General features: G+C 37.5%; 2 protein-coding genes across 2 annotated transcripts in view; one reads left to right on the plus strand and one right to left on the minus strand.

Moving 5' to 3' along the window:
- Positions 1–7,383, plus strand: part of LOC134170311 (uncharacterized) — a 34,666-nt gene extending 27,283 nt beyond the window's left edge. The window contains exons 6-7 of the mRNA XM_062631631.1: positions 3,874–4,119; positions 4,723–7,383. Coding sequence (XP_062487615.1) covers positions 3,874–4,119; positions 4,723–5,457 — 981 coding nt within the window. The 3' untranslated portion in view covers positions 5,458–7,383. The remainder of the gene's footprint in view (positions 1–3,873; positions 4,120–4,722) is intronic.
- CHFR (checkpoint with forkhead and ring finger domains) overlaps positions 1–22,612 on the minus strand; it is a 57,481-nt gene that overhangs the window by 22,085 nt on the left and 12,784 nt on the right. The window contains exons 8-21 of the mRNA XM_062631512.1: positions 22,436–22,592; positions 22,000–22,154; positions 21,285–21,447; positions 20,254–20,396; positions 19,703–19,822; positions 19,352–19,435; positions 18,546–18,616; positions 17,492–17,579; positions 17,222–17,329; positions 16,063–16,135; positions 10,430–13,901; positions 5,670–5,759; positions 2,415–3,498; positions 1,262–2,342 (exon numbers count right to left, since the gene is read on the minus strand). Coding sequence (XP_062487496.1) covers positions 13,859–13,901; positions 16,063–16,135; positions 17,222–17,329; positions 17,492–17,579; positions 18,546–18,616; positions 19,352–19,435; positions 19,703–19,822; positions 20,254–20,396; positions 21,285–21,447; positions 22,000–22,154; positions 22,436–22,592 — 1,205 coding nt within the window. The 3' untranslated portion in view covers positions 1,262–2,342; positions 2,415–3,498; positions 5,670–5,759; positions 10,430–13,858. The remainder of the gene's footprint in view (positions 1–1,261; positions 2,343–2,414; positions 3,499–5,669; positions 5,760–10,429; positions 13,902–16,062; positions 16,136–17,221; positions 17,330–17,491; positions 17,580–18,545; positions 18,617–19,351; positions 19,436–19,702; positions 19,823–20,253; positions 20,397–21,284; positions 21,448–21,999; positions 22,155–22,435; positions 22,593–22,612) is intronic.

The following is a 22,612-nucleotide window of genomic DNA, read 5'->3' on the forward strand; positions in this document are numbered from 1 at the left end:
CCTTGGGCAGTACTAGTCAAGTCTGTCCATTTATGCTTACTGCCCACTTTACACGAAAGGTAGTGACCAAGCCAGGCAGTTCTCCTAACCCTCAAGCTGAACTGCCACCAAACAATGAGGGCTGTGATCTGAGCAGGTATCTTCCCAGATTTGATAAGAGCAAATGCAGCAGTCTGCCTTGGATCTAACAGCCAATGATGCAGAACTCTGCCAGTAGGCAGTAGGACCAGCCCCCGGAAACACTTTAAAATCATCACCTGCAACAACTGAAGGATCTAGGAGTCAGATCTGCTCTTGCACACCACTACCAAGTGGTCAGGAAGGTTACTCAGCTCCTCAGAAAGCTGGTTAACTGTCTCACCAGGCTGATGTGAAAATTCACAGTGTAGGCTCTAAAAACAAATAGTCAAGCACTTCAATTGAAAGCAGTAGGGTCCTTTCAAACACACACACACAGAAACCTGAACCAGTTCAGTAAGTTCTCTCTTATTTTAGCTCTTTCTCCTTCTCTTCTGGTTATTTGTTTAGAAAGGAGATGATAGCTCAGAAGTCTCAGGTCTAGCTATCACCTCTTCAACCCCTACGCACAGCGCCTGACAGAGCACATCCATCACGAGTCTATATTAAAGCCTTTCCCAGGTCAATACTCTCCAGTGCCCTCTTTTTCCCACAAGAGGGGAAACAACCAGCCCAAGGAGCTCACATGCCCCAGGACAGGCTGTGTAATACTTCTGTCACAGTTTACAAAACAAAAACATTCTGTATCCCTGCACTTGATTAGGAAATTAGCCAGAAGGCCAGGCTGGTCAGGATTTTCCTATGCTAGCGTAAGAGACATACTAAGCTTTTCCTCACATCAGACACATTGGTTAACAGAAAGAGGGAAAGAAAGGAAAATAGCTCTGTTGCCTTCCCTTGCCCAAACACATTACTTTCTGTAGAGCAGGATACTGTGAGCTGTATCGTTGACCAAACTGGCCACCCTTTAACACCTTCATTCCTTGGTCCTGCTTTCCAGTGAAGAGAGCTTCACCTGGTGGCAGCCACATACAAATACAACTTCTAGACAGGAGGGAGACCCATTTTCCTTCCTCTTTTCCACACTCTAGTTAGAATAAACAGACTTAAAGAAAAAACATTTCTACTTTGCCATCCCTTCTGCAAGCAACCTATCAGAAGAGATTTATATATATAAAAACAAAAATACTTAGGGTTAAAACAGTCCTAAGTGAAGATAACCCAAAGAATTAAAGCGATTTACCACATAATTAACTCAGGAGGCATCTCCTCAGTGACGTCCATGCCGCCCTCAGGTGAGTTAATGCTCTCAGTCAATTCCCTTAAGGAACAGAAAAACTATCCAGGAAAGCTATAATGGCCTCTTTAAAGGCATTGGTCTTTCCCCACAGCTGAAGACTATCCTCATCAAGGGGGGTGGAAATTGAGCACAGCAGGATAATTACAGACCTGCACTCAAACAGGATCTCTTTAGGACACTTGATAATCTGGGTTACCGGATGTTAGAAATAAATGTTTACAGTTTAGTTTCTAAATGTGTATTTTTAGGGTGTACAGTGCAGCTGGCCAGCCTCTGAGCCCCACATAGAGAGTATGGTGCACAGCTTTTGTAAACCAGCACTAGGCAAGTAGGATGAGTTATTCAGTGGTATGTAGCCACTTCCCTAGCAGGAACTAAGGAGTTATCCTCACGTAAAAATATGTGTGAAATCCCGAGCCTTTAGGGTACAGTAAATAACACCATCAGACTCACCTCACACAAATGCTTGACTAGGCAAAGCAAACTACAAGGAGCTTTCAATAAAAAATAATCCAGAACTTTTTTCTGAGAAATGGTGACTGGCCACTTGGTCTTGTGTTCCCCAGGAAGTGTAAGCCTCAGCTCTGCTGGGCAGGAGCAGATGATAAACTGTCATTTGTTTTTTAGCTTTTAAAACCCATCTGAAGAAACCAATCCCCTGTTAGGAGGCAAGAGGTGGAACAGCAAACACATGTCTCTGTTTATGGTCTAGCATGAGGAAAGGGAGTGTAAGATGGCTTTCAGATGGCTTCTGAGGTGTTCTCCAGGACAGTCCTGGCTTTTTAAGTCCCATTTGGTTTAAGTCATAATTCAGCGTTTGGCTAACTTCTAACTATAACCTCTGACTTCTATTGAAACAAGTTTCAGATGCAAAGGTTTCAGTAAAGAGTATTATCATGGGGGTATAAGAAATACTTTTTTGCTAAAACATTTTCCAAAATCTAGAAAATATATTATTCACCTTTGTATATCTATTCACCTTCCAGTATATTTGTCTCAAAACCAGTGGCTAGCTTTTACACCACTTTGGAAGTACTTATAATAATACTAGAATAATAAATCCCATCTCAAAACCAGTGGCTAGCTTTTACACCACTTTGGAAGTACTTATAATACTACTAAAATAATAAATCCTAAGATAGCCTGAAGAGGCTTCTGATGAGAAGACAGCTGGCTTATAAATAGAGATTGTTACTTTAATCAAGTCTGAGACTAAGAGCTTAATACTGAACAACTTTATCCAGAGCCTGAAGCCTCTCATGGCTTCCTACTGAGATTTTTTTCTACTGTACTAGCTAATTTCTTGCCTCTCTGCCCATCCATATCCAACATGACATTTAAACTAAATAGTTTCTTTGATTTGCAGAAACTTGAGAGATTCAGTTTCTCAGAAATAACAAATGACAAGTTTCTAGTTTCTCAGGACTTTCAAATCCAGGACACTGCTGGATTTATTTCAGACCCTCTTTAAGGACTATGTAAACTTTGGGAATGCACATTTTGCATTCCTCTCATGACAACCGTATTTGCACAGCTGAAAATTAAAAATACATACAGAGTTGTGGAACAGGAGGCTTATATAAATAGCAGGTGAAGTATTAGTAAGAATGAAAGGAGATTCATAGCACAATCAGGGATTGTTTAACTCTTTTGGCTCTAAACCCACATCAATATTAAGGATAAAAGTTGGGCTTTTAAATGCAACATCAGAACATAGAAAGCATGGAAGAGATCTTTAGAAGTAATATATAGTTCATTCCCATGTCACATCAACTTTGCTTCTACACAGAATTGGTGACAATGGTTTAATGTAGTTTCATCTTCCAATGATGCCAATTTTACACCTGTCTGTATCTTGTTTTACTGTTAAAGCATGTTTTCCACTTGAAAAGCATTACTTATATGAAATGAAAATCTCCCACTCTAATCTGAGTCTCATGCTTCTTGTTCTATTCACCACAGACACCAAGAAGAGATTATTCCCTTTCTCTTTGTTTTTAATTCTTTTTATTTTCTTAATTCCTCCCTAACATTGATAGAAAGCACCACTTACTTCAGTCTTCCCTCCTGAGTCATGCATTTTTGCGACTTGTGATTCTCTTGTTGCTTGCTTCTGGACTTCTTTATGCAGGCCCCATCCTCCTTGAAGTTTTGTTTCCCCAGACAGACACATCTGGAGCCTTCCAAGAGCCAAGCAAAGTGGAAGAATTATGTTTTACACAGTGAAGTTTACTACTCTGATCTATCACATAACTCCAGTAAAATAAAGCTGTAGATATTTGATATGTTTGGTTAGTAAGAGTGGTAGGACTTTATTTCTTACATAACTGAAATTTCCCAATTTAGTGTTAAACCTAAAGCTGGGGAAGCAAGGTAAAACTTTCATACAGGCAGCATGCTACAAAAGCAACTAGGAGAAGCTGCATTCCTGTGTTTTGTCCTGAGAACAGAACCACTGAAGAATCAAGTCTCTGGCACTTACAGCATATTTTTGAAGTGTTTTTAAAATGTTTTGATAAAAGATGCTGTAAACAATCTTTATCTAATCTTTTCAGGACAAAAATCTAAAAAGAAGTGTCACGAGCCCAGCCTCTGTGTCTGACTGGTTGGCTTCTAATCACACGGCTGCAGGAGCAGACACTGTTGAGAAGGGGAATGCCCAGCTGGAAAATCACTGTCCCAGACAACGCACATGGAGTGCCCGCACTTTCCACGACTTCCTGGCTCCAATACCACAGCTACAGAAAAAGTGGTGTAGCTGGACCACTAACAGTCCCTTCACAAAGCTGGCTGACAACAGTGTAAGTCTTGCAAGGAGGGGAGATCATGGTGCTTGGGGTCTGTCCCCCAGTACTCCCCGCTGCTCGCTGATGGGACATGTTTTCCCCTTGATCTACTGCTTTGCCTCCCCAGCTTGCAATGTGATGCACACTGCAGTCCATCTCTTTTGCCTACCTGCACTGCAATTTTTTCAGGCTTCCCTGAAGTGCTAAGAAGCTGTATTTCCCAGCAGTTAGCACCTGCTTTAAGAAATGATTCCCAGTCCAGAAAAACATTTAAAAATGCCTTCAGACTACATTATCTCATTGAATGTTTTGACATGTACCTTTTTTCCCCTGGCTATGCCTTAAATTTGTTTTAATTGATATATTACTATTGCATTGCAAGGAATCTGTAGGTGTGGGAGGAATATCTAGGTCTGCTGACTGTAGTCGTCAAACCAACAGCTTGTTACAAAGCTAATAGAGGAGATTTCTTCTTTTTCTTAAGGTAATAACATAGGGTTTTGCTAAAGAATGCATCTCACCTTTAACATAACCAGGAATCTTAATGTTTAGTTCCCTTGAGGTAAAAGCTAGCTGCTTTTCATGCCATGTCTGCTAATTTATCATTATTTTGTGCAGGGTTTTCCTACAACTGCAAGATCTCAAGGTGCCTCAACCAGAAAGGTAATCTCAGCCACTGAGATAGAGGGGGCATCAGGGACCATTTACTCCGATTCATCTGCCAGTAATGCTTCATACCCCCTCACTCTGTCTGCACAAAGGCAGAGGAAGCTAAGCTCCTGCAATTTGAAGAAATCCAGGTTTGGGAACCCTTATTTTGGATTTTTAGCCAGTTCCCCTGACAGCAAACATGTGAGGTCCTTGGATCCATCAAGACATCTAGGGGCAACATCTCCAGTTAACAGCCAAAGCCCCAGAAATCTAGAGAGCTCCAACCCACTGAAAATCAACTTGGTCAATGGTTCCAAAACAAAGGAACTTATATTAGAAACAGATAAAACCAAACCAGTTTTTGTTATTTCTGAGGAAGGGGATGATCAGCAGCCTCTGGTCCTAGCAGAACACCTTAGTCAATGTGGAGATCATCTGTCAGAGCAAACTGCTGTGTATGCTCCAGCTGTGCCAGATAAACAGCCAATGGTTCTGACTGTGGAGGGGAACAGTTCTGCCAGCTTCATGTCAAATCTTCCCCTTTGGGCAAAATCCCCCAGTTTATACAAAGGTCATGTGAAGGCCCCAGGCTCTTCCAGGGAACAGCAGAGCTCGTCAGCTGAGGATGCTAATACTACTGAGACCTCACAGAACTGTGATACTGTAGCTGCTCCTACACTAAGCCAAGCTTCAGTCCAGTGATGCCCTTAGAAAGACTGAAACATCAGTTCACAAAAACAGAGACAACAGGGACATGATGAGAGTGGAAGCTGTGCCCAGCAATTGAGCATGGCAGTCACAGATAGATGCAACTTTGTTAAAAATGGTGTTTGCTTTCCATCTGCTGGGACTGAGATTACAATGATACATACAATAGCACAGCACAAATTCAACATTTTCATATGTTCACTAACCTCATCTCTATTCTTCTGCATGGAATTTTGATGTGGTTTATACAAGAAAGTATCCTCTGAAGAAGTACTTCAGACTGCAGAAAACCTTTTCTGGAATGAGAAATGAAAGTCATCTGAGATGGTTACACCATGGTTTATATTTGAAATGTCAATCAGTCCTCTGCCATTGTGGTATCACTTGAATCTTTCTGTTGGGAGCTCTGAGTTAAATTTTGTTTATAGCTATGCCTGTACAATCCAAGCCTTGCCAAGTCAAGGGTAAGAATTTAATCATGCATGTTTGCGTACAGTTTTGTAAACTTAGTTTTAAGCATTTCATAACTTCTGCACTCTAGCACAGTTTACCAAGCATTAGCATCTCCAATATTACAAACAATGATTATTTCATATCCTAACTCTTTAGAGAAGCATACAGACAAGCTGAGCAATCCAGTACTGGATGCTAGTTCTATAGAAGCCTGATGTAGCTTTATCTTTGTTAGATCTACATAGGCTTAAACCACCTTAGTCCACTACATTTTTAAGTGACTCCTCATGGCAACAGGAGCATGTGTATAAAACCACTGAAATACTAGGGATAGTTTTCAGCATCCAACACTTGGATATTTCCAGCTGCTCTGATCCTATATCCACCAGCTATTTATTGCTGGTAACGCACATTGCCTAGAGAACTATTTCTCTTCCTTTAGGAGACAGGACTTAAAACTAAGTGGGGCAAACTTTGAGTGCTCACTTTCTTCAGAAATGTACTACTAAGTGGTTATGCCTCCCTGGTTACAAATACAGGGCATTCAATTGAACCAAAGGGAAGCATGCTAGTCCTATTGCCTTCAGTAACCCCACCAGTATTTGAATTGCCTCCTGGTGATGTTTTCCTATCTTTGCAAGAGACTCCTGCAAGGAGCCCACAACTTAGAATTATTTTGCTTTCTTAAATGAAAGAAATTCCTTATGAAGCTGTATTTTGCAGGCGAAACAGCACATTGTTTTAAAGCAATAGTATGCCATAAAACAGGTGTCAGAAATATCTTCCATACAAATCTTCCCCTATATTAGGTACAGTGTGCATTGAGTTATCTTAATCCTTCTATGTGAAGGCATTTGAGTCCTGAAATATTTAAATGAATTATTTATGATTTCACCTTCTATTACAGCTTCCATTTGCCACCTATTAATGTCTGAGATATGCAACACAAGACTGTTGGTTTTGCCTTATATTTTGAGTGTGTGTTTACGTGTTTACGTAGACATAGGAGCTTTTCATCTGGCAGCAGTGGAAGCAAACACATATATGCCCTTTAGCAGTTGACTCAAACATGAACAGCAAACAAGTCTCTACATTTGTTATTACCAGACTATGTTGAGTAGTTTTGAAGCACAAAGGTCTGGCTCCAAGTTGGGGTTTTTTGTTGTTGTTGGATTATTTTTTGTCATTGTTGTTTAATTAATGCTATCTGATTCAAAGGAAAGAGTTAATATATTTATGATTGAAGAAAATATTTAGAAATCTTCAGTACTCTAACTTCCATTTCATTAAATTCATATCCACTGTAATTCAGAGTCAATGTTCTGTTACTTCTTACATTTCTAAAGATTGAAGTACTGAAATCAACTTTTGAAAAGTACTTGTTCAGTTATTGACAATAGCTACATTTGAAGGGCTGGAGAAAGTGGCTTTTTCAATAAAAGCATGTTTAACTACTCATTTTTACAATGTAATGACACTATTTTTATTTTGCTGAAAGACTAAGTTGTATGGGTACACCAGCACAGCAATCTCCCTAGCAGTTGCTGCAATGGAAGGAGCACAAAAGCTGCTGCAGTATTCAGTCAGCAAACACCCAAGGATTAGATCCTTTATGGTTTCTCCTCAGTAACCTAGTGAGGTAATGAGGTGGTTGTTTACACTGACTTCCTCTACGTAACTGAGAAGAGATATTTCTAACTGAGTGAAGCCTACCTGCCAGTGGCTGGTTTCTGTAGGAGTTTGGATTTCCTGTCACAGGGCTTGTCTCAACACCATGTAACTCTTCCATCACTGCCAGGTACAGCAGCAGATAGGCAACTACACATGAGACCTCTAGTATCATATGTTCAGCACGGACTATATACACATATATGTTGACAGACACCCTCCTCTTGAAAAATATACAATATTCAACACTGCTGCTTATTCTCAGAATTGAGGTGGCTGATACACCAAACTACTCAAAGGTGAGGTTTTCTGCCACTAGAAGGTATTGAAGCCCAACACCTAACTGCTGCAGGTACACAAAGGTGACCTTCTCACTCTTGGTCTGCCCTGAAGAGAGTCAGGAGTACAACATATGGGAAGACTTAAGTTCCTGACTTGGCTTTTGAAGTTATTTTCTGCCTAAAAAAAATATATTCACTCAAATTAACTGCTAAAGAGGTATCTGTGTTTTATTTCATACCTTCAAAGAATTTATAAAATATTTTCTTCCCCTTACAGCTAAAGGAACTGTTTTGAGACTCTCCTCTTTTATTCAACCCTCCAGGAACAGAAACAGTTTCCATCCCCACTCTTCAAAAGAGTCATCACACAAATTTAAGCAATTTTGAAAGCTCCAGGTGGAATAAAGTATTCTAATACTCTTAGCCATAAATATTGACTAGGATTAGTTTTTAGATAGTATTACTTACAGCATTTATTTTATTCCTAACAGCTATGTTACTTCTGAGTGCTATGCTGATACTTTGTAATGACCTCATAACTCATACATGGGCTTGGGAGTCAGTTATACCTTTGAGTAATGCGGCAGTTTACTGGGCTGTTTTGCATACAGTAACTAAGCAGCAAATGGAATAAGCATGCTAAATACTCACTGAAGAGGAGGAAAATAATTCCAATCACAAATGCATAGGAAAAATGTGTCCAAAACTGTTATGGTGCTACCAAACAGGAGTATTCTTTTCAGTAAAACTGGATGTGAATAATGCTAACTTTAAAATTAATTATTCTCGAATACACCAGAAATCCTTCTAGCCAATTTGTTAAGTAGACTGAGTATGACAAAAATACATGGGTATTCTCTGTTTTTTTCACTGTTGAAACAGAGCTTCAAAATAAAAGCTTGAAGCTATGCAAGCTGACAAGAATTCTCCGTGTTAGGTTTCTTACTGTCAGGCAGTCAAAATAGTTGAGCATGGAGGCTCAATGGGAACAATCCAAAAGATTTACGATGCAGCTGCCGCATCCTAACTTTGAGGATTCAGAGTAGCATTCAGCAAGAAAAATCCATTTATAAACTTCTTAGCAGAAACACAGGTCCCTTTCAGAAATCTAACTTGCTTTAACAGCAATTGTTACAAAGCAGCCTACTCATAACTGTCTGAGGGTTTTTTCTCCCCATGAGAAGGGCACATGGAGCCAAGACAAAACACATTTGACTCAAATAGTCCTGTCAGGTACTAGATTTTATTCTAAAGAATTAAAGATTAATTTGGCTTGGGAAAAATAGGTAAGTCTTAAGCCAACACTTACCTAATAAAAGCAAGAAAGTGAAGCTCAGCAGCACTGAAAAGAATACCCAACAGAGACCAAATATAGCTTCAACATATATTCATGGTCTGTCTAGAAATGTCTTTGATGTTAAACTTCATATGGCACACTTAGCATTTTTCATAATTCATTTCCTATGGAAACTAATGAGCTTAAGGGTGAAATTACCTCATTGAAAGTCAAAATGGTGAAGTGTGAAGAAAAGAAGGATGACCTGAAAAGCAGATTTAGAAGCAATCTTTGCATATTAAGCACTGCTGTGGGAAATAGTATAATTAGTTTTCTTCAGAAGTTATTCCTTGGAATTGTGTAAGCGGTATTTCAGCTCCCAAATATCAGCGCAGAAAGAATGTTACATAAAATAGGTGGGAAAATGCAAAATCCCAACACATTCTTTTTAAAAGAGATCCTTTTCCTAACTTCTAGGAAAGGACTACAATATAATGACTGTTGGTTTATTTTCAGAGGTTGTACAAAATAAAGCCCCATTCCAGCAGATATTTCTGAGAGGCCATAAGAAACCTGATTTTCAGAGCATAATTTAGAATTCTCAAATGCCTAGCTCCTTTTACTTGAGTCAACTTGTTTCCCTAAATTCTTGCTGTAGGCTAAGCATTTGCACTACACAGTTCTAGTGAAGACCAGAAATTGATACAAAATGGATGTATTTTGTTTGCAGAATGATTTATCTTTGAGTGACAAATACCAGGATTTTTCTATTAAAAGAAAACAGTAGCAGAGCTTAAAAAAAAATATCCTACACAGTTGCTGATTCAAATACTTGAGATGTACTGAGGGCTTTCAGATTAACACTCACTTTTGAAATTAGTATATGGTCAGCTGCATAACGCCATATATTGCATTGTCTTCCTCACAATAATTGTACCGAATTTCCCCATTCTTTATGCAGGAAGTGCTTGAAAGAGCTTATGCTGTGCCAGAACTGGCCACTTGATAGGAGATAAATCCAAAATCCGCAGCTTCCTCAAACTAAGTTAGTTACAAGTCATTGTTTAACATAATGGAATTTAGAATACTTAAACCTTCCAATGTAAGTGCAGGGCAAGCCAAAACCATGATAAGTTTTAAGGTCTTATCAGCTTGTCTTTATGACATATAGAACAACACAGCATCTTCACTTTCACACTACTTAACCCGAGTTTGAACTTCTATTAAATTTAGTCTGAAGAACAAATGATAACTGGTTTAACTGAGAACAGCGATATAGATTAGCTACCGCATTAAAGGATATCCAGCTTCAAGTATGGGAATGGTGGCAGCACAGAAATCCTGGGATACTAAACTGCAATTTGAAGCTTAATGACTCTGGCATCACTGTCTTTCATCTCAGAACAGGGTGCAGACAAGTCCTATTTACTCTGCAAGGGAAAAGTTCTATTCAGAAAAAGTTCTCTTAACAGAAGCCATTTGAAATCTTAGCATTTATGCAATTTAGATCATTCTAAAGATGAGCTCAATACGACAATCATTTTCTGTAGCCCGCTGTTAAATCAGTAGTGGTATAATGCTTGTCACTTCAGTGTTTATGGTATTGCGAGAAACTAAAATAGTATCCACTTTTCAAAAGTAGGAAACTTTTTCATATACTAGCATCTTGAAGCCATCTCATTGACAAAACCGAAATCTATTTAATAGTTTTACACTTATCCATTATAAAAACTGTAGAGATACTGATGATCCTCTGTGATATCCTCTGACACTTTTAAGAAAGTTTGAGAGAATTTCTTGGAATGACACAAGAACTCATGTCATTTTCAGTCAGTACAAGTGCAAGGATATTTAGTTGTAAAATCTCAGCATTCAAGTACCTAATATCTTGACAAAGCAATCAGCAAGAGTTGCATACCTCCATTCTGTGGGATGAGAATATGCCACAGAAGAAACAGAAACAGACAACTTCAGTATCTTTTTTTTTTAATTAATAACTTCTTGGTTCAGGAAAAAAAAAAAAAAAATCACAAAAGAGAACTGGAAGAACTACTCTCCACCTTCTTTATAAAAGAACTTCCTCAAAGACAGAGACTATACACCTTGATTACCACTACGTCAACCCCTACCATAATCACCTTGGTTTCCGTAACATCTATTCTACCACATTTCATGCTCAGCTTCCAAATATCTCTTATAAAGGAGGTGGGGATGTGCTTTAGACAGGTTAAAAATATGCTGCACCTTTACAGTATTTAAACAATTACGCCAAGCATAGTTCATACATTTAGCACATTAACTATCACCTGGTAACCATACATTTAAAAAGGTCTAATGTATAGAGTATGTAATACCCATGACAGATACTCTTACTTACTTAAGAGCATATAAAGATCAGGATTTATTCACCTCTGCAAGTTAATTTCTCATCTCCTCCTGGTACAATATAAATGACAAAAAGATCCCTTCATTCCATTGCACTACCGCAACCCTATATGCATAGAAAGGCAGATTAATTATCTGTAACAGGGAAAAGGAAGAGGGGTTTAAAAAAGGAATTGAAGAACCTCTACTGCACAGGTAGTTTAGCTGTTAAGCACATGAGTTTTGTTGTTTGCTTGGGGTTTTTCCCCAATTTTTTTTTCTCCAAGTCACACAATACATCCCTATACAAACACAACTTGAGTAAGTGCAAGAGAGGTTGTACATAGTACTGTAGACATGTTATTCTTGACCAACAGAAGAACTTCAGCACAAGAGGCTTGAACACTAGCACAGTGGCAAGTCTGTGCTGAAAGCCCATCTGGGGTGTGGAAAGTGGTGAATGAAAACATGAAGCACATTTCTGCATATAATGTGCAAAGGCATGATCTCCACAACTGCACTCATTTTGCTACATGCACAGCCAGAGATGAAAAAGAGATCAAAACCAGCCGAGAATGGTTGTCCTGAGAAGATACAGTAAGCATTAAAAAAAAAATAATCTAAACATAAAATACAAATACAGAAGCCACAGAACATTGTTAATAATACTAAAAGACAGAAACACACTGCTGTTGTTAAAAGAAGTTTCAAGTATTATTCCAGATCCAATTTCAATCCTACTCACAGGAGAAAATGCCCAGAGATTAGGAAGAGAAGTCCACACCAAAGTGTATTTTTAATAGCATACAGGCATGGTCAACAGACCCATCCTTGCGACAGCTATTTTGAAAAATAAAAATCTAAACAGAAATACATCATTCTAATTATCATTCATATAAAGATGTGCATTACTGGAAATACTTGTTTAATCCACTGCAACCAGTAGACACGAGGTGCTGCATCATTTGTGCTCCATTCTATCAGAAGATTTTGTGTGTACACTTTTTAACATTAAAGTATAAATCCTGCTCATAAAATAAGGCATACTTAAAAACAACATGGTATCTACAGAGGTAACTTTGTATGCTTTCTTCTCGTTCTGTTCACGCTTCTATATATGATAAAAAATGTTGGTCCCAGTTGCGTTTGTCACCATTACTAACAGGTTATGATGAAACAGATCAATTTGGGGTGGGGTGGGTTGGGATTTTTAATTTAAATGATGCTTGGGACATCTCCTGAATGAGCTCTGTAGAGGCATGGCAATAAAATCTACTTTTTTTTTTTTTTTTACTGTCAGTGACACCAGTGTTCCCCTTCACCATCCCCATCCAGAAATGCCACCATATTGCTACAATTTGTCCAAGCTGAATTCTTTTTTGTAAGATTGTTCCTTCCAGTAAAGCTGCTATATTCTGTTTTAAACTATAACTTTCTCTACATTTTCACCAGTGTATGCATGCTAGAGAACAGCTGCATGGCAGAGGTACATATTTAGCATATGGTATCAAACATAAAAGAAATAAAAAGAACCAGTGTGTCCTACTGGCTGATCTATGTCAAAAGCACTGTTTGGTCTTCTGATACAAAACATTACAGAAGGAATATTAGCAGAAGTCTGCTCTGCTTCAAGTATTACCCCAACTTTAAATGTGATTTTCAAATTTTTGTGCAATTTTTTGTAATTTAATATGAATAAAAACATCAGTATGACTAAACTAAGAAAAAAAAACCCTGTACTACTTCCACTGTAACACTGCACATATGGTAGAGGCTTCAAGCTGAAACAGCTGTTTAACAGATGAATATTCTTTTAAAGTGAATATTAACGTGGTTTCTAGCACAAATGCAATGGGTAGTGACAAAATATCAGACTACCGCAAAATGCAGTTACAAATATACACTCACAATTTCCTTCTTAAATATTAATGGCTCTTGAAATATCCATCAGATACTTTTACAAAACATTTCTATTTTAACTCTAAGGAATTTTCTTAGTTTCTTCACAAGTAGTGCAAATACACTCCTTATTCTTAGGCTGTCCCAAGATATGGCTGGTTTTTGTGTGTGTGTGATTTCTGTTTGTGTTCTTCACTGAAGTGATACAGTGACACTGTATCCATGAGGATGGAATGCAATGCTTGCTGGACTTTCTTGTAAAAAACCCCAAATCTACCTTATTCATGTACAGCTGTAAAATTCTACAAATGAAAAAGTTCACACCAGATTACCTGATGCAAAAGTTATTGTTGCCCTGCTATGGGGGAACTGAGAAGGTCCCCTGAAACCTTAAACTGTACAAGCAGTGTAACAGGGTTTTGTCCCTTCTCTACAGACTACAAGTATTCAGTATTCAATTCTTGAATCGTGTTTGTTCACAAATGTGGTTGAATTTCCTAGGAGAAAGAAAAAAAAAAAAAGTAAGTATTAAAATGCAACAAAGTTCTCAGAAGCCAACAAGAAAAATGAGTCAGTCTCTTTCAGAGTATTTTAAATGTTAAACAGTTTAAAGCAGAACATTTACACACTAACACACCTGTCCTCCAGAACCTGTTTAAATTGTACTCTACTATCATGACATCTGTAACAGGATTTTCAACATCTCTCCTGCCTAACCCCCTGTTAAGTATATTAGACACACAGAAAACCTGTTATTAAAAGCATTCCTCTATACTTCTGCATACTTCAAAACCAGGAGGCAATTAAACCAGGAATCAGTGAATTAATTTTGCCCTGTGAGACATCAGTAATTTTCAGTAGACAGCATTACACAAGTCACTAGGCCCCAGAACTAACCAGGCCAGTAATCCATTTCAACATAAACACGTTCTTTCACTGGCTTAGAAACATCACACTATTCATTCTTTATTTTTCTCTTACTTGGATTATGCATCCCCTGATACATAACTAAAACAGGAGTTGGTGTGTTGAGTGTGTATATACATATGTGTGGAAGAGATGATGCAAAAGAGACCATGAATTTTCTCCCCCTTGTTGGTTTAGATAAAATATTAGAAAGAAACGTTGCTTATATAACCATTCTGTAGTACAACATTTTAGTTCATTTTAAAAAAAAAAAGGTAATTGAGTATCTCTAGAAACGAATGGTACAACAGGATTGTTTGCTTTCATGGATTTTAGGAACTATGAGTAGCAGCCAGTGAGTTCTAGGAACAGCTAGTGCTTGAAAGAAAGAAAAAATAGGAAGAAAACCTGAGTCATTTCTGCTGTAGATGGAATCATTCACCACAATATGAAGAAAGACAAGTGGTGAGTACTTTGATAATGAATTAACTCTAACATTTCAAAACACAACCTCTGGGAACACAGACAGTCTTCTAATGTGAAGTTATATGTAACAGTGGCACTTTGAATTACATCTGCAACTTAAATCCCAAATTATTTTTGAAAGGTATTTGGTAAAACCCTCTGACTTTGTAAGAGGCTGAGAATGAATATTTTACAACTCCTTCTTATGATCTGCTTGCCTGAGCTATACACACTGTTTATTTTCAACCCATAGTACCTGCAATATTAAAGGAAGTATGTTAAGTATGTATGCTCACTGCAGCGTTAGAAAGATACTGCAGAATATACTATTCATTAAAGCAGTTTCTCAACAAGGGTTAACAGCTCCTTTATCTTAAAATGCACTGAGAATTTACAGAACTATTCATAAAGCAGCTAAGATTTTTCTACCCTCTCTAGAAGTAGGTAGATAATACTTGTTTTGTTTTCCAAGTCTCTAATACTTGTGGTAGCACATGTGCATCTTTTCATAAGAATTAAAACGCATTGGTTACCAGTGGCTGTGTTTTTTTTAATCAAGGACCTCGATTTATTTTGGATAGACATTTGTCATGAATGATCAGATACTAGAAGTACATGTCCCCTAGATGTACTAAACCACATGAAAAGCAAAGGGTTAATCTCTTTTCAGGCTCAGTGTTTCAGCTTTGCCATATACCAGATTGCTTGGGTCAGAAGCTTAAAACCTAGAAAATCCTCCAAAACCAGGAACTGCTGAGCCACACCAGGTTCCTAATGTTACATGTTCCAAACTTCTCTTGCTTTTCTTGTTGCAAATTATTCCCACCAATTTACCCCTCCAAGGTACGTTGCACTTTACTAGAAGAGTCTCTCATAGTTTCAAATGGAAATCACACCAGGCTAATTATTGTATGTACAGTGCTTTTAAGACGCACCCAGTCACAAGCAAATGAGAAGCTGCTTCAGCGGGAGAAGAATGGGAATGAAGGGGGAGTTGTGGGCGGAAAAGACTCGAGAAGTGTCAGCAATGGGTTATATCAACTTAAAAGTGATAGCGGTGCCCTTCTGACATGTGCGAAGGGGTTGTTTCAAAGTTATGTTAAAAATGACAAAAACAACCCCAACCCAAAGTTGGCCCAATTTTGCTTATGCTACAATGGTGTTACTCATGCAGCTTCTGGCATTTTAAAGCTTTGGGTTTTTTTGCTGTTATTGTCTGTTTGTTTTTGTTTTTTTTTTTACAAATGAAACAAACCCAAGAACCACTTTCTGAATTATCAGACTTACATGGCATGATGTGCTTTGACCTGAGTTCGACAATTGCGTCCCCAATAGCAATCAGGACGTGATGTGACAGTCACTACAAAAAGAGCAAATGAAATGCTACATTTATTACATAAGCCATTAAATAAGGTGATGTAGATTATTAAGACATTGCTAATTGTAGTTACTCATCAGAGCAGACTTTGTAGAGAAACAAGACATGATTGGCAAGAAACAATTGTGAACCATACTGGTTCACCTTTCTAGAAACAAAGCAAGCACTTAATGAAGGACAAAAAAATTCATTCTGAATATTAGGCTCATGCAGACTTAAGATGAAAGGATTTGGTTCTCAGTGCTGTCAACTGAAATGGTACCATTTATTTTAATAGAGATGAACTTTACAGTTTAAGACACCGGGCATATGTCTAGATACATTCCCATAATAAAGAAAAAATTATTAATTTGGGTAGAGTTTTGGGGTTTTCCCCACTTCTACATACATTATAACTCAACTGTCCAGAAGGCTGTTACATTAAAATGGAAAGCAGTACTAAGGAGAAGCAGGTAGACTGACTCTCGTTATGCACACAAGCAGAGCTCTCAACAGTTAAACACTTAAAGACAAGGAAGCTGTTGCTAACAAAGGTACTACATGGACAAGAGTAACATTTAAAAACAGGTTGTTGGAAGAGCTTCTGTTTCCAACAGATTTAAGACTGAAGGAGGCACAGTTGCTTGCATGCTATTTTATATTAAAACTGTAAATGTGAGCAGATTTAGAATTAATTTATGAAAACATTCTTGTTTCTAGTTGAGAGCTGATAACATGTGAAATTGTTCTGGAGGCGCATAATTTTATGTATTTAAATAGGAAAATAAATTAAATTACAGCAACTAGTTCCTGTTGACTATATTGTGGATTTTACTGAATTCCTCTTTTCACTATATAGATACCTTTATCCTACTGATGAGAAATCCTACTGAAAGAAAAGGTTCAATTAGGGAGTCTGACAATAACAATATGCAAACTTAGCAGCTGACAAGTAAACAATCAGCATAAGATATTAGCCCTGCAGAGAAATTTGTACTGGGCTACACAAAGGTGCTAAAACACCAAGGATACAAGGATAAAACAGACTTTAAATTACTTTTCCCCATTACTAAGCAAAGAGATCCCCACCTGGCAATTCAGCAACAGGAATATTCTGCCTGTACTGGTAGGCAAGTTCTCGAAAGCTGCGAAGGCCACAACAGTAGCAAAGCACTGTGTTCCCAGTAATTCTGTAATCTGAGGAGAAACCCAATTTGTACATAATGTCAGTGTAAGGCCTGAAAAAAACAGATTTAGTGAAAATGCCATGATGGCATTGGTTATGTACACAGAACTTAAAACCTCTTCGTAGTATTACTGACAAAGAAAAAAACATGTACAAAAATGAAGATAACATACCTGACAACATAAAAACTCCTCTTTGAAGAGCTAAGAGACTTTCATTTAACATATTTTTCCACGTCAAACCCCTGGATGCCAGGTAATCCTGAAAAGAGCAATTGAAGTGTGTGAATTAAGGAGTGACCAAGCCATTTACTCTCAAATATTTCTGAATCTGTAACTAGGTTTTTCAACATGGGTTGATGATGGTTACAAGTAAATATCTTTAAACTTCATTAGTGTGATACTTTTGGATCACCAACAAACCCTTCCATTCAATCTCTCTTCTTCAGAAGATCCCCACTTTTGCCAAATGAATGCAAATAGATTCACTTCAGCCACACTGTCATATACCTTAAATCAAGATTTTATCCAATTTACCTAATTTAGGTAACTCTTGGTTTTGTACAGGCAAAACATTTTCTATGCAACCTAGCATGAAACTCAACTTGTCTGGGACAAAATATTTAACAAGCCTTATTTTCCTGGAGTATTTTCAGTGAATTATTTTTTCCCTCAATTAGTATTTTGGATGTTTAATTTTAGACTGTCAAAACTGGCTTCCCTAACAAATGCTTCACACAAACAAAATTCTTTTATGATTTAACAACCAACCATATCTGAATTCTACAGTGTATCAGTCATTTAAACTCACATTCCAAAATTATATTTAGAATTTCTGCCTTCTTGGCACCTGTCAGACATACACATCAGGGAAGTCATGCATCAGGACTGCATGAAAGTGATTTTGTTATTGTTGCTGTTAATTTGGGTGGTATGAGAAGAACTCAGGCTAAATGGAATGCATCTTTAGAATACAATGCCCTCTTCACAGACTGAAAGACCCAAATTATCACCCCAAAGTACTTCCTATCCAGACACAGTAACTATAACTTTGGTCCAGCTGATCATTTGGGGCTCATTAAATTTGCCTTTTAGAATTAGGTGCTGCAAGTGACAATGCTGCCACTGTAACTGTTAGGCAACATATAACTAAAAATTCGTGAGTGAATACATCTTAAAATTTGTACATTTATGTATGATGAACAAAGATAATGATTTTTAAACATACCTTTAGGATATCTGACTCGTAGTGGTTATTATTTAGGACTCCATCTAAACACTTATCACCAAGATTTATTTCTAATCAAAACAAGAAGAAAAAAGTTACTATTTCTTCCCCCAATGTCTCCTACCCCCCATTTTTCTGAAGCTTTTCCTGAAATAATGTGCAGAGAAGGGCTTTTTTTTCCTGAAATTATGTGCACAGATTTATGTGATCACCAAGTAAATGACTGCATTCAGCATATGCTAGAGCATGTGATATATCACTTCCAAAGGCAAGAAGAAGACACTGAGATTTTACATTTTCACCTTCAGCCCACAAACACTACTACTAAGCGGCACAAATTAACAGTGCTATTAAGGCATATTCTATTAGCTTCAAACTGTAGCCAAGGAATTTCAACTGTTCTAAATTATTTTTAGAAAATGTTTAAAACCTTGAGTTTCAGAAGGCTGCATGTTTAACAGCAGAAAGTTCTTTTCTGATCAGTTAACATCAGATTTTCGGTGCTCTTGCACTGATTTGTACAATTCTCTTACTAGGGTGAAATGCACCATGATTATTTTTATACTGGAAAGCACTGTGCTCCTCAAATGTAGTATTCAAGCCCAATACGGTATGAAGAAAAGAAGTTAAATCCTCTCAAAGTTAAGACAACACATACCACTCAATAGTTTTTTTTCATGTTTGTAACGTGAGGACACAGCCTTTGCTTCAAACTAATCTATTAAGTTTCTTAAATTACCTAAAGCTCAAGACAGACATTATTTCAAAGTGAGCACACTCATAAGAAATAGATTACTCCACAATACCACAGAATGGTGCCAAACAGCCAAAACATGCCATCCGAGTGCAGCCCCAGTATAAGTGACAGAAGGGTTGAAGACAAACTGTACCTGTCAAATAACAAAGAAAACCCCCATGTAAGGATCTGAACACAACAGCCCTCACATAAACATGGCTAAAAAAGTACAGCTTTCTCATTTAAAATACATCGTATAGAGTAAGTTTTCAAAGGAAGATTCTTTCATGCTGTCAGTACAAGAGTCCAGATAAAGAACATTCAAATAAATCTACTTTGAAGAGTATTCTTTAAGTTTAATGAAAAATAAGGATTTAGTTCTATAGCCAAAACTATAATAATAATAAAAAAAAGTACACACATTGCTGAGGAGCAACATGAGGATTCTGTTCACGCTCTGCTCTTCTGTCAGGCATTGGCTGAAAGCAGCAGGTGCATATTACATGACTTCCTTGAGCAGGACACACGTACTCCTGGACAGCTAGATGAGTTTAAAACAGAAAGGACAGACTGAAAAAAGTACACAATAGCAATCTGGGCTAAGAATCTTGGTATCAGCCACATCAAAAATCTGAAAGTAAAGGCAAGCAATGTAATTTTTAGAAAGATTCCATGAAAGAGCAGCAAAATGGAATGGCATTCAGACTTCTAAACTACACAGGTGTGTAAAATATTTCAATATGTAAAACAGTTTAAGAACTACCAATGATCAGCAATCTATTTTGGACAACCCCAGAAAAGCCAGGGTCAAATCTCATTATATTTACAAAGACACCTATGTGAAGTGGTGTTACTCTTGCAGTACTGCAAGAGTGAGCTCGCTTAGTTCACAATTTAGTTTATTGTTACAACTTAGTTCATTGCTTAGTTCTGGGGAGTTGGACTAGATTGTCTTTAATGGTTCCTTCCAACCTGCAGGGAAGTTAGCAGACGTAGATGGCGCATCTCCCAGTGCTTGCATTCCTCCTGCTTCTGTCTCTTGGCCAGCGCCAGGCAGTGTTGGAACAGAGTGTCTTCGATACCCTGGGCACTGTCTGCACACTATATATGGTTGACTGAAAGAATAAAATAGGCTCATAGGAAATCACACCCAACAAATGCAAATATAACTCATATCCCTATGCTAGACAAGGTTGGTCCTACTTTCAAAGTTTAAATTTGGAATTTCTTCATCCAGTAACATATGGAAGTTTACGTAACTCAGTACGTCACAGCTGTGTAATTGTAAAGTTGTAAAAGACACAAACTTTGTGTTTTGTAGTATTCTCCAAATAGTAAAAAAGAAAAAAAAGTGATATGACTGGAAGCGAGATGAACAAGAAAAAAGAGGAACAAAGCTGGAATAATTATGTACATGAAGAGTTCTTGTACTCCCCTCCAGAGATACAGCAAAAAATGTTTGCTGTTGAAGATAAAGAGAAGATATTTTGGTGTCTGGGAATCCCTAGGTCAGGCATCAGCTGCTTCAGTACCATTCACCTGGTGAAAGCAGCATTTTAAACACATAAGAAAGCATAATCATTGCAGCTGCACTCACAGAGACTGCTTTATCTCCTCACAAGATCTTAGTAAGAAACCTGTTTTCTCTAAAGCAACAGCCAATTCATAATTGGAAAAGGTAATTTCATGTATCTCACATGAAGCTGTTGTACAAGTCAGCATAGAACTGTTGGCCATAAACTGAATCTTGCTGCACTTGTAGTAAGTTCTAAATTGAATTACTTTGTGTTGACTGTTTAAGGTTCGGTAAGATGGCCTATAGAGTTGCCCAGATAACTACTAGTAAGAATGAACTTAGCTGAAAACAAAAGTAAGATTCATTCTGGCAATGATCATGGAACCACTACCAGAAATAACAGCATTTGTGAAACTAGCTCAGTTTGTGGGTTTGTGCATTCAAATGTAAGTAAATCTGAGCCAGTGCACAACTTAAATACACATACCTGATATCTGAAGATTCACTATCTACATCTGACAATTCCAATAAATCTTCAGAACTTCCTTCCTCATCTGAAAAAGATCTCCGCACCTTAGGTTGTAACATGTCTTGAGTAATTTTGTTTCTAGCATCCATGCTACGTACATCATCTTCATTACGACATTTATCTGGCATGAGAACCAAGTACAAATTTCAAGAGAAAAGAACACATCAGATCCCTTATTTCCATTTTACTTCATTAACGTAGTTGTGATTACTGTGTTTTCATTTCCATAAAACTTACTTTTGAATAACCAAGTTACAGAAGCTAAATTCCCCCTCTCTGTTAACATAAGAGTAATATGAGGCAGGCAACTTAAGATTTTGGTTTCAAGAGGTCATGATCAAAGTTAATTAAATCCATATTCAAGTACATTTTTCAGAAGTATCTGAGTTCAGGCAGCCTCATCAGTCAGTGTGCTCTATTTGAAAAAACTGATATCCTTCTTAAGTACCAAAATAAAATTCAGAATTCTTCACTTACTCCATTATAGTATTAAATCACCTGTCAATTCTCACCCAGTATTTGAAATAATGTGTCATGTTAAATGCACTTTTTTTCTTACAGCCATATCAGAGAAAACAGCAGAATAATAAAGCATACATAGAAATTTATTAGTAAAAAATTTGTGCATAAATCAGTTACACAGCTCATGTGTGCTACACACACTTCAACTTGCCTGGATGCTGAATCAGATAAGCTTCAACCAAGTTGTTCAATATGTGATTTTTACAAATACGTTCTACCGGACAACGACAAGTTGGACACAGAGATGATCTTTCCATCCATCCTGAGTAGCAGGCAGCACAAAAAGTATGCATACAAGGCTGCAAGCTGGAAAACACAATCATGAAAACAATGAAAGAAACAGTCAAAACACAAATCTTTTTTTTTTTTCAGATACATTCATAACAGTCAAAAAAACACCCCAAACCAAAACACAACTGAAAAAAAAAACCCAGAAGATTAGCACTGACTATACAGTTTGGATGCATGGGAAGGAAGAGGACTCAGAAGGGCTTGTGAAAACCCCTAAGTAGCCTGGCCTCCTCAAACAGTTGTCACCAAACTTATTTTATTACCACATGATTACAGCTTTTGTCAATCATACATACCTCACACAGTCATGCAGAAGTTCTTGGCAGATAATGCACGTTAACGTTTCTTCCATCTTATCTGGTTTCACATTTGATGTTTTTGCATCTTCAGAGCCAATTTTAATTATACATTCATTTGGAGCTGCTGGTGAAAGATTTGGACAAGTATCTTCATCTACAAAGACAGAAGATTCC

The sequence above is a fragment of the Pezoporus occidentalis genome, unplaced genomic scaffold (genome assembly GCF_034315485.1).
Source record: "Pezoporus occidentalis ecotype Australia unplaced genomic scaffold, CSIRO_AGI_Poc_V1 ctg37, whole genome shotgun sequence".
In the NCBI taxonomy this organism is placed as follows: domain Eukaryota; kingdom Metazoa; phylum Chordata; class Aves; order Psittaciformes; family Psittacidae; genus Pezoporus; species Pezoporus occidentalis.